Source organism: Leptinotarsa decemlineata, unplaced genomic scaffold, assembly GCF_025532065.1.
Source record: "Leptinotarsa decemlineata unplaced genomic scaffold, Ldec_3_MD MMD2_tig00026358_RagTag_RagTag, whole genome shotgun sequence".
Taxonomy (NCBI): domain Eukaryota; kingdom Metazoa; phylum Arthropoda; class Insecta; order Coleoptera; family Chrysomelidae; genus Leptinotarsa; species Leptinotarsa decemlineata.
Genome location: NW_027412703.1, coordinates 4,956,844 through 4,969,117, shown reverse-complemented (window position 1 = coordinate 4,969,117; position 12,274 = coordinate 4,956,844). Strand labels below are relative to the sequence as shown.

The 12,274-nt window shown below is 33.6% G+C and overlaps 1 protein-coding gene across 6 annotated transcripts in view; it reads right to left on the bottom strand.

Moving 5' to 3' along the window:
• Positions 1-2,436, bottom strand: part of LOC141486617 (uncharacterized) — a 48,827-nt gene extending 46,391 nt beyond the window's left edge. For 4 of the 6 annotated variants that reach the window (XM_074184865.1, XM_074184863.1, XM_074184862.1 and 1 more), the window contains exon 1: positions 2,212-2,436. In XM_074184865.1, the coding sequence (XP_074040966.1) occupies positions 2,212-2,223 (12 nt within the window). In that variant the 5' untranslated portion in view covers positions 2,224-2,436. The remainder of the gene's footprint in view (positions 1-2,211) is intronic. The other 2 variants (XM_074184861.1, XM_074184867.1) reach the window with 2 other exon arrangements.
• Between the last annotated feature and the right edge of the window lie 9,838 nt (positions 2,437-12,274).

Genomic DNA, 12,274 nt, shown 5'->3' with positions numbered 1-12,274 from the left:
GATGATTGAACATTTATTGAGATTGAAGTATAATTTATTCTTCAAACTCCAATCTAAGATGTTATTTATATCCCTTTGCAGATATGTACAGTCTCGGACTGTTTGCACTGATTTAAAGAGTTTCAAATCATCAGCAAAAAGAAGACAGTCCGAATATTTCAGGGTTGATGGTAAATCATTGATGAAAATTATGAATAAAAGTGGACCTAGATTTGATCCTTGTGGTATACCTGACCTAGCTGGAAATTTATCCGAAATTTTTCCATTATGTTTGACAATGAAACACCGATTTTGAAGATAAATTTTCGTTAGTTCTAGAAAGTTTCTTGAAATTCCATATTTACTAAGCTTTTCTATCAGAATATCATGATGAACCTGATCAAAAGCTTTACGAAAATCAGTGAAACCAACGTCTAATTGAGTTTTATTATCTAAAACTTTGAAGGCTTTATTACTGAATTCAAATAAATTTGTATTGATAGACGTTTTTCTCATAAATCCATGTTGTTGAGGTACTATATATTTGTTGATGTATACAATGAGTTTCTTAAAAATGATATGTTCGAATAATTTTGCTGGTGAAGACATGATTGATATACCTCTGTAATTTTTAATGTCCATTTTGTTTCCAGATTTGTATATATGCGTCGTAATTGAAGTTTTCCATACACCAGGATAAATATTTGATTTGAAGATTAAATTAAATATGTGTAGGATAGGGGTTCTCAACCAATCACCACATCCTTTCAATATATAAGGAGATAATTCAATTCGCCAAGATTTAAAGAAATTTGAGTGAACAAGCTTTCGAAAAAAGAATAAAAGCTCATCTTCTTGATGAACAATCAAATGAAAATATAAATTATATTGATGAAATGTGCTGTTCCCTAGAAATTGTTTATGTGCTGATAGGAAGATGTAAATAAATATAGATAGACATACGTATCTGCTATTTTTTATTTTTGCTTTCCTCTATTTTTTCTGTCTGTCTATCACCAGATATGGCATTTTCCCAATGTCTTAAGCGTTGTTCTTTTTTAAATAAATTTGATTTATTTGATTCATATGTATTAGCTAAGGAAAATAAATACTCATATTGAAATTATTATAAAAACGACATATCGTTTTCATTAAAAAAATATTGTCAAAAAAGCACGTGTGAGTGAGTGTCCATGCAATTTTTTATGAATTACAATCAAAATGCTTGAAAATTTGTGAATTGACTTTCGTGATTGATAATTTTTGTTGGAAAATTAGCTCCCAAAATAACCGTGACAAATCGGCAAGCGATCAGAGCTAAAGTTCGTAAATGATGAAGAAAAATTCGATCTCTAAAATGAGAGTCAATTTTACAATAAGTTCATTGATAAGAAAACACTTCACTGTTAGGAATCACACGTTGAAAGGTGATACCTCGTTAGTAATTAGCTCGCACAAGTTTCTCAACTTCTGAGAGTTGTCGTTCATATGGGGGCGACAGCTGATTAACGGAAAAACAGATTTTAAACAGATTTTTTCAAAAACCACTTCGTGCCTGAAAGTTACTTCTTTGCATGATTAACACATCTCCGTATAGTTCAGGTTCATTTAATTATTCAAAACGTAGGAACGAATCGGTTCCCAAAAATTCTGTGACCAAAAATAGAAAAAAATCATTTTAAATCTTGAACGTAAAATAATTATTTTATACTTGAGAAAGCTATACTATTGTACAATAAACTGTATTAATGAGTTTTGAAAATTTTTGTTTTGGGGGGTGATGGAAATTAGTTTTGGAAAAGTTCCATTTGTCACTTAATCTCTATAGTTCATTGGTTAGATTTGAATGTATATTGATTTTTTTACTGTCCGAATTGAAGCCTAGTTGTGTCCAGTCCATTTTAGTTTACTGGTACATTAAAAGCAAGGTTAGATTTTCTTTTATGAAAAAGTAACATTTGTTGAACTAATCACTATTAACTTCATAATATGGAACATTTTATGAATTATTGTATCTGTCTTGACCCACATGCTTAAAATGGAATTTTATAAAAATGATATATGTTTATAGTTACAACTTGAAATTTCTAACAACCGTTTCTGTGTTATGTTTACGGGATATTCCTAAACAAATTATATTTAATTTTTGGCATCTTCATAACATAACTCTGTAATTATAAAACATCTTTTGTAACTTGCACTTTTTAACACTTAAAATAACTGTGAACTCACCATTCGAAACATCCCAAAAACAAATTTTGTAGGATCACAAAACAGCGAACGGAGAACAACACATCTGCGAATGAAACAGCTGAATAATCAACGATAGTATGTAAAATCTTGCAAGTGAGAGTACTATAAAACCATATTACATAAAAAATTATGTCATATTATTGAGGTTATATGATGATCTAATATGAATATTAGCGATTCGCAAATAGTCTTAATATTTTAATGAATTATTCGAGGAATTAACAAAAACTGTGGGTGGAATTCAACTAAAAATCGAAAACGCGTTTGATTACTTAATGAAACTGACTGCCGCTGATTCGGAATGGGGAATGTTCCTCCTGACGAAAATCAAGTAGTTTTCATAAATGAGCTCTGAAACAACACAACGATAAACTTATCATTTCAACCTTTTTCTTTAAAAAAATTATTTAAATACTTAAAAGAGAGGAATGAAATAATACTTTCAACATTTAAAGGGATTCGTTTCTATTTCACCATTTGGCAACATCGGTTATAGCCAATAAAAGATAATGAATCTAGTACCTGTATGAGACAAACAAAGATGACATATTTCAGAGGCGTGCTGTTCTGTTTACTTATGTTCCGAGTTCCGAGACATTCTGTGACATATGACATTTTGTGCACCTAACCTATCTTCCTCTATATAAATAAATAACAAAACAACTGTTGTTTATGTGGCTTGTGGAGGTGGTATTGGACTATAACTTATATTTTGCCTTGATTGTTGATTTATAAAGATAATTTTCCTTTTTTAAAGTAGAATATCGAATATCGAAGGCCGTAGGCCGTAGGTGCCACTGGTTCCTAAGATTCTTAGTCCAGCCGCTTTGGATGTTTTGTGAAAGTTTATTTTATGAACAAACCTAGTGTGATCTGCAGAGATATGATTCGACCACAAAGCGAAATATACTTACAACAGTCGAAATTAAATTCACTTCGACTTCATAGCGATGAAATAAAATTTACAAGGTATGATACCAGGATTGTTTTCCAAGATTGTCAATGTCTTGGAGCCTGGATACAAAAGGTCTTTATGACAGCAAGTTACTGTATATATACTGTATATACTGGAACTACACCAAAAAACATAATGATAACAATGAAAATTGTATCAATCAAGTCTCTCTTTAGAGTCAAAGATTATCAAATCATCATGTCCATTAAAAAATGACATTTATGTGAAGGTATGACATTTGTCAAACCCAAAAAATCCATACATTTTAACGTTTTTTCGTCAATTTTATGTTCAATTCATTATTTTTCACTCATTTTTACAGTAAGGATGATTAGTTATGTTATTCATTTGCAAAAAAATCCAAAACTCAATTAATTAATAAGAAGCTTCCTATTGGAAGAGAAAGCTTGGCAAAGTCAAGCAGAGTTTTGATTTTTGATTTTTTTACTGAGAGACCCCGTTAATCCATTTTACTGTTCTACATTTCTCCAGTCGCTAAGATTCTCAACTTTATATCTCTGTTTTAAAATCTGTTTTTCCGTTAATCAGCTGTCGCACCCCTACGAACGACAACCCTCAGAAGTCGAAACTTGTGCGAGCCAAGGATTAACGAGGTCTTACCTTTTAACGTGTGATTCCTAACACGGAATTTTCATTATTTATATATATATATATATACAGTGTGACCCATTTAAAATGGAACCACCCCTGTAGAATGTGCATTTTTCAATCAATCTCAATTTTTTTTTTATTGAAATATTAAGCATGAAAAACTGTATCTTGACACTAACTTTCACAATTTTAGTTTCATTTCCAAGGCACTCTATGGTTTTTTTTGTTTGTCAAAAACGGCAAAAGTTTATTAGGCAATTTTTGTTTTCAAATTTGACTACACCACTGGATTCGTAGTCGTTATAAATCAAAACTGTCAATTTTTCATTAAAAAATATTTGTTAACAACGAAGTTACAACAACTTCAATTATGGAAACAAAGTATTTGTTTGTAATTTTTATTCAGATTATAGACATATTTGAGATCTGACAACACTGTCATCACCAAGTAGAACACCAGTGAATTTATACAGTGAAAATCCGAAGTCAACAGCTCAATGCGTTCTACAGTTATAACTCCTGAAAATATGGTAATGTGAGAGATTTGTGGTGCAAGCGTTTTGTAATAAAAATCTGACTACGCCACTGGATTTGTGGATAATATTCCCTTAAAATCATTCATTTGAGTGTAGGTTACGAGAAGTGAAAATTAAAATAAAAATTGAATGATTGAATAACAGAAAATTAAAAGTTCATTTTCATGTTACGCAGTAGTAGACCAAGTTCAGAATCTCATGTCATGGGATCTCCCAATTGCGCTTTTACCAAATCTTGATAGAATCTTGAAGTATTAATGGTTATACTTGTAAGCTTTTTGGAAGTTTCCCAATAATAAATAATCGTACTTTTGTAACAGCGCACCTGGAAAATCACATTTTATGAGATTCTGAACTTACTCTACCTTCTTCTATAGCTGATGAAAACAAAATGTATACAAACAAGTTTCAAAGTATTTATTCAACAATTAATTGCCATTAAGAAAAAACTGATACTAAAATAAACATTGATTTAAAACTAAACATTCAAATTTTTGTGGCTTCTACCAAGCCTCCATTAAGTTCAATACATTTATCGTATCTCTTCCGAATATTGTTTACACTATTTCTTATTTATTTGTTGAACTGTAATTTCGGCACAAGCTTGTCGTATCCTTTGCATGAGTTCAGCTCGATTCGTTGGTCTTGTTCTGTATACTTTTTGTGTCAGAATACCCCACAGAAAAAAGTCTAATATTGTTAGATCAGGCGATCTAGATGGCCATTCAATTAAGTCACTACCTCGTCCTATCCAATGATTTGGAAACTGGTTATTTAGCCACTCTTTAACAATCCTCGAATTGTGCACGGAACAGCCGTCGAGCTGAAAATATAAATTTACTTGTTCCGCAAGAGGCATTTCATCTATTTCGTCCGATAATTGGTTATTTAGAAATTCCAAAAAATTTTGCCCGTTTATGTTTCCATCAAAAAAATATGGACCTATTATTCTATTTTGTACTATACCACACCAAACGTTAACTTTTTCGGAATATTGACTTTTACTATTTATGATCCAGTGCGGATTTTCCGTAGCCCAATACCGAGCATTTTGCGATGAAACTACCCCATTGGTGCTGAAAAAAGCTTCATCACTAAACATTATGCAGTTTAAAAAATTTCTTGTATTCAGGTACTCGCCTTGTGCCCACAAACAAAATTCCATACGTTTCACTTCATCACCTGCCTTTAAAGAGTGAAGAAATTTAGGTTTAAATGCTCTCATTTTGTTTTGTTTAAGACATCGTCGAATAGTCTCTCTCGGTAAGTTTAAATCCAAACTGGCGACTCGTAAACTTCTGTTTGGGTGGTTTCTAAAATAATCTAAAACAGCACCTTCGTTTAAATTTCTTCTTCGGTGATTTTTTTTTAAAATATGTTTGCTGACTGCACCGGTTTCTTTAAATGTTTTGTTAATTTTACTGACGGTGCTTCTGTCAATGGGAAGTCGATTTGGATGTCTGTGATTAAATATCCTAGCTGCTTCTCTTTCACTATGATAATTGTCCCCAGAAATTCTCACAATTTCAATTCTTTCTTCTAATGATAATTGCAAAGCCATTATTAAATGCACGTAACTAACAAGTATTATTTTATTTATGATTAACTGTCAAAATCACAGCCTACTGTTGATTTATTATAAAACCTTTGCATAATGAGTTCAGCTTCCTCAAATTATTGATATCTCCTCTAAAAGATTGTTTTAGCTGAGTTATGAAGAATTTACAGGGAACAATTTTTGTCCTGCTCTCTGTTTTATTATTGAATAAATGATTTCCATGCTTTAAATCAATTTGATTTTAGCGGCTATGCGGAAGAATGTACTAAGTACTGCATAACTTGAAAATGAATTTTTAATTTTCTGTTATTCTAGAATACACTTCTCGTAACCTACACTCAAATGAATGATTTTAAGGAAATATTATCCACAAATCCAGTGGCGTAGTCAGATTTTTATTACAAAACGCTTGCACCACAAATCTCTCACATTACCATATTTTCAGGAGTTATAACTGTAGAACGCATTGAGCTGTTGACTTCGGATTTTCACTGTACAAATTCACTGGTGTTCTACTTGGTGATGACAGTGTTGTCAGATCTCAAATATGTCTATAATCTGAATAAAAATTACAAACAAATACTTTGTTTCCAAAATTGAAGTTGTTGTAACTTCGTTGTTAACAAATATTTTTTAATGAAAATTTGACAGTTTTGATTTATAACGACTACGAATCCAGTGGTGTAGTCAAATTTGGAAACAAAAATTGCCTAATAAACTTTTGCCGTTTTTGACAAACAAAAAAAACCATAGAGTGCCTTGGAAATGAAACTAAAATTGTGAAAGTTAGTGTCAAGATACAGTTTTTCATGCTTAATATTTCAATAAAAAAAAATTGAGATTGATTGAAAAATGCACATTCTACAGGGGTGGTTCCATTTTAAATGGGTCACACTGTATATATAATATATATATATATATATATATAAATATATATATATATATATATATATGACGGGTTTCGCTCCGTGTTCTGTGTATTTTATCCCTATAAGGATTATTTTCACAACGTTTCGGCAAAGTCTCATTTGCCATCTTCTGGTGATGTCTGAAGTCACACCAACAGACGACTCAACATACGCAAAGATACGCAGTGAAGGCAAAAGTCACCACGTCTTCTCTCTTCCAACACGTACTAATTGCAGACAGGACATAACATCAATTTCGATAACACAAAAATACTAGCAAGCAATGAAAACTTATACTCGCGAACAATCAGAGAGGCTATTGAAATTGAAAAACGACCTAATAATATGAACAAGAGGGATGATGCGCAAATATTACCATCAGCATGGAGATCCGTTTTATCGCTTCGCACAAGCAATCAGACCGCTCAACCCCAGAAGCAAAACTCGGCACATGACAATATTGGTACAATAACAGAGGCAGGAGGGGCAGCTCAGGCAATAAGGCCAAAACAGGTAGTCGAGCAAATACAGGTAGTGGCAGCAACGCAGGTATATGGGAACATATATCCCTATAAATTGAGACACAGAGTTCGAACTAATCAGTCTAGTTGAAAACACTAGAGACATCACCAGAAGATGGCAAATGAGACTTTGCCGAAACGTTGTGAAAATAATCCTTATGGGGATAAAATACATAGAACACTGAGCGGAACCCGAGAAAACAGCTCATCAGACTTTATCATTATTTTTTAGAACTATTTGAGACAAACAATCTTACGATACATTATTTGCATGTAACTCCAACGATATAGGCAGCGCACGCCAAGATAGCTCTCGTTATATTATGACCAAAATTACACACGTCGATGAAACGCCAGATCTGCCGAAAACATCACCGCTATCTGTGAGAGTGTGCAGGAGACTCCGAGGCAGTCGATTTTGCGTCGCTCACAAGAACTCGGCCTTTCGCAGACCACAACTTGGCGCATTTTGCCTTATGAGTGGGGCCTACACCCGTACACAATTCAATTGGCTCAGGAACTGAAGATAGACGACTATAGACAACGACGTTTGTTCGCTGGATGGGCTCCGGAGCAGTTGGCAACTCTCCCTAATTTTTATCAAAAAATCGTCTTTAGCGATGAGGCCCATTTCTGGATAAATGGGTACGTAAACAAACAAAATTGTCATATTTAGGACGATACCAATACACATGAGATCCAAGAGCGTCCAATGCATCTCGAAAAAGTCACTTTTTTTTATTGAGAACATAGTCGCATCTACCTGAAAGGTGATTAGCGACGGATCAGTACAATGCTATCTAATAATAAATACTAAAACAGTAAATGTGTACACATATTTAAATTTTGTTCAATAAGTCTATGTCTTTAAAATAACCAATCAGATTTCTTGAGGGGAATTCTGTTCCCAGGAGAACTCTAATGCCATTCGGGAACTGATGATTAGATCGTTGAACATTGTATTTAGGGCATTCAATTAAAATATGGTTTACACTCTGAACTGCATCACATCTAGGAGGATCACTATTCGTCAGAAGGTAGCCGTGTGTAAATCTTGTGTGACTAAGACGGAGGCGCGTGAGAGTCACTTGTGCTTTTCTGCTCTTACAAGTTGGTTGCCAACCCAAGATATTGTTTTTAATGTTACGCAGTTTTGATCGCGAATTTAACCACTCTTGATTCCACAAACATGACAATTTATTTTTGGGAAAGACTTTCAAATCACTCGGTACACTGCGAGATACTACTTCTGATTCAGCACTTACTATCGCATTTCGCGCACATTGGTCTGCTTTTTCATTTCCGTCTATCCCGTTGTGAGAAGGGATCCACATAATGCTGATCTTCCGGGAGTTTTTTTGCTTCCAACAGTTCTGATTTCATCATTTTGGCAATAGGATTGATAGGATAAATTTGCTGTGATATTTCTACTGAACTAAAGGAGTCTGTGAGGATTAGGCCTAACGAAGAATTGGAGTGATTAATGTACTGGATTGCCTTGTATAATGCATACAGTTCTGTGGTAAAGACGGTAGTGTCAGAGGGCAGTTTATATTTGAAATCATCGTTAGGAGTTACCACCGCTGCACCAACACCATTGTCGGTTTTTGAGGCATCGGTATAAACTTTCGTGAAATTATGGTAACGCTGATTTAAAATAGAGGCCAAGGCAGTGCTGATAATAAAAGGGTTTGTATCGTGTTTATTATAGCGATGTAAATTGGTGTTAATTTCAGGAATTGCTATAGTACAAGGAGGTGGATGATCGAGATCTAACGGATAGACATCCGGGAATTCAATGTTTAGGTGCTGAAGATACGTTCGAATTCTTTCATAGTATGGTTTAGGTGTGCGTGTCTTCCCATCGAAATAGTGCCGGTATTTATTGGTAAACGTATTATTGTACAAAGGCTTATTTTCTATTGCTGCTATGGATGTGGCATGTGATAAGGTTAAATACATTCGTCGCTGTTGCAAGGCGGGTTCACCAGTTTCAGAATAAATACTATCAATCGGAGTAGTGCGAAAAGCACCCAAAGCGATTCTGAGAGCAGTATTATGAATAGTGTCAAGCGGTCACAAGACTGATTTTGAAGCAGATGCATACGCAATGGAACCATAATCAATTTTTGATCTAATTAGCGTTCTGTACGCAGTAAGTAGCATGGCATAATCAGCTCCCCAGTTTCTATTGGCTAATGTTTTAAGTAGGTTCAGTCTTTTGTTACAGGAAAGTATTAGTTGTTTGATATGCTCTTTCCAAGATAGTTTTGGGTCAAACCACATTCCTAAAAATTTAACAGATGATTTGAAAATAGTTTTAACGAGGGAACTTCTATGGAAGAGAATTTGGAAAACACCATACCATTAGTTTTTTAACTGAGAATTTGAAGCCTGTTTCGGAGGACCAGTGTTTTAACTGCATTAGGAAGTGTAAGATGGTTTTCATCTAAGTTATGTCTTTGCCTTTAATGTAGATCACCAAATCATCAGCATATAAACGAGCCTTTAGAGGTTTCATTGAAGTTTTAATAATATCATTCATTGAAATCAACAACAACGTTGGACTGATAACGGATCCTTGTGGGGTGCCGTTTTCTTCGATGGTATTATGGGAGAGAAAATTGTGAACTCTTACTAATGAGGATCTATTTTTCAAAAAGTTGTTGACAAAGTTAAGACAATTACCACGAATGTTCCATAAATGTAATTGCTCGAGAATCTTAAATTTCCAACATGTGTTAAATGCTTTTTTTAGGTCAAAAAATCTTGCCATACAGGTCTGTGAAAAAGTCACTGTTCGGTGTAGATTTTGGGATGGCGAAGTCATCGGGATATTATATAGCACTTTTTTTCTACAGGCATTCATCCAATCACAGGAACGTTTAAAGGCGTTGATAAAAAATGTATGCAAAACAGGGTAATTACTAATCAATTAAAAATTAGCTACAGTTGAAAGTCAATGAATATAAATAGAAGATATCACAAGAAGCAAAAAAAAAGTAAAAGAGAACACAGTTGAAATATTCTAGTTAGAATACATTTTGAAATATAACTTAGAGAACTATCATTAATATCGCATATATCACAGATATAATTGTGGTTGTTACACTGGTGCTTTGAAACTGTTATTTTTTCTATCAAGATCACAGTAAAATGTAGTTCAATATCTAGAATTTAGGCGTGGGGTGCATATTTATTTGAGAACAACGTTAGCCAGACCTTTACTATCAATGACGAGCACTATAGGTCGATTATAGGTGGATGATCTGGACACCAATGAAATGTGATTTCAGTAGGACTGCGATGTGTGCCACATAGCTCATGCCACATTGGATAATATGCTGGAGCGATTTGAGGGCATAGTCATCTCAGGTGTAGGTGGTGTGAACTGTCCACCAAGATCGTACGATTTGACGCCGTTAGACTTTTTCTTGTGAGCATTTCTTAAGTCGCAGGTGTATGCGAATAAGTCCAAAGCAAAGCGGCCCCAAAGCCAACATAACCCAAATCATCGGTCAAATTCAGCCTGGTTTATGCGCCAGAGTCATGAAAAATTGGACGTTTCGGGACGATAAAAAGAATTTTAGTCATCGTACCATTGATTAAAATCAACAAAATTCTAAAGTTAGTATTAGTAGGTGTTGATTGAATGAAATCAATCATTTCTGAACGAATTCAATACAAAACAGGATTTGAGGTTCCCTTCGATTTCCGATGTCAATGATTCAATAGTTGTTTTTGGGTTCATTTAAAGAATCTGCGACGAATTTAATTCAGTTCACTTGAACACTTTCATTGAATATTCTTTAGGTGAATTTAGAAGAAAGTGGGTCAACTCCTACGCTTCTTTTGGGTAACTTCCCACTGATCGTTTCGTTACTAGATGTGTTATGAAATATCAAGTGTTCCTTTTAAGCGTGCTGATTCGTAATGCAAAATTTTATATTTTTTGCATCATATGACCCAGATGTTATGGATAACCTAATAAGTAAAATGGAAAATGTACTCTCAAGGTGTTTATCAACTCAAACGCGTTGATATTTTCATTGTCCTGTTTGAAACATATATATTTGCAAATAGTACTAGAAACGCTAAATGAACCTGATTAGATTTTAACAAATAAGCTTATCGTATATGATAATAAAAGTAATATTATATCCTAGAAAATCATTACATAGTTACTTATTTTTGTAGATTATTCTGAAATCAACACCAACTTCGGGAATAACATCAAGTATATCTTCAAAAAGGCATCAATACCTGAAGGATCGGTAGTCCTACACTTTTTATCTGAGTCATGAAAGAAGTTATTGAAAATTTGATATACATTTTCAACATTTTATTTTTCTATTAGGATAATGGATTGTGAATACAGGGTGTTTCAAATTCGATCTTTTCACATTGCCACTTTTTCCCTGCTACATAATGGTGTTTTCAGATTTGCTATCCGACGTTTCGTCTTCCGGCCACCATTATCGACTTTATTTTTTCTTATGGGCGCTACATTGGGTTCTTTCTGTTTTGAACAGAACCAAATTTTACCTTTTCAATGATGTATCATTGATGTATGATAGTTCTTATCATAATAGGCTTGATTTGGATGTTTCTAAATTTGACTTTCAATTTTTTACACTCGATAACATTTTATTATTGTACAAGACATTGAATTTTTGGCGAAAAATGGCTTTGACGAATTGAGAAAAAAGAGATATGATACAAATTTTTTACAAATATGTTAGAAGCAGTGTTAGAACATCGAAAATGTATTCAAATTTGTATCCCGAAAGATGACAACCACATCGAACTCTGTTCAAGTTATTGAATCAAAATCTCACCGAGTTTGGTTCGTTTGAAAAGCCAATGAAAAAATGCGGAGACACAATCAACAATAAAAATTTGATAAATGAGGTAAATAAGACATTGTGTCCTTTTCAATGAAAATATAACTT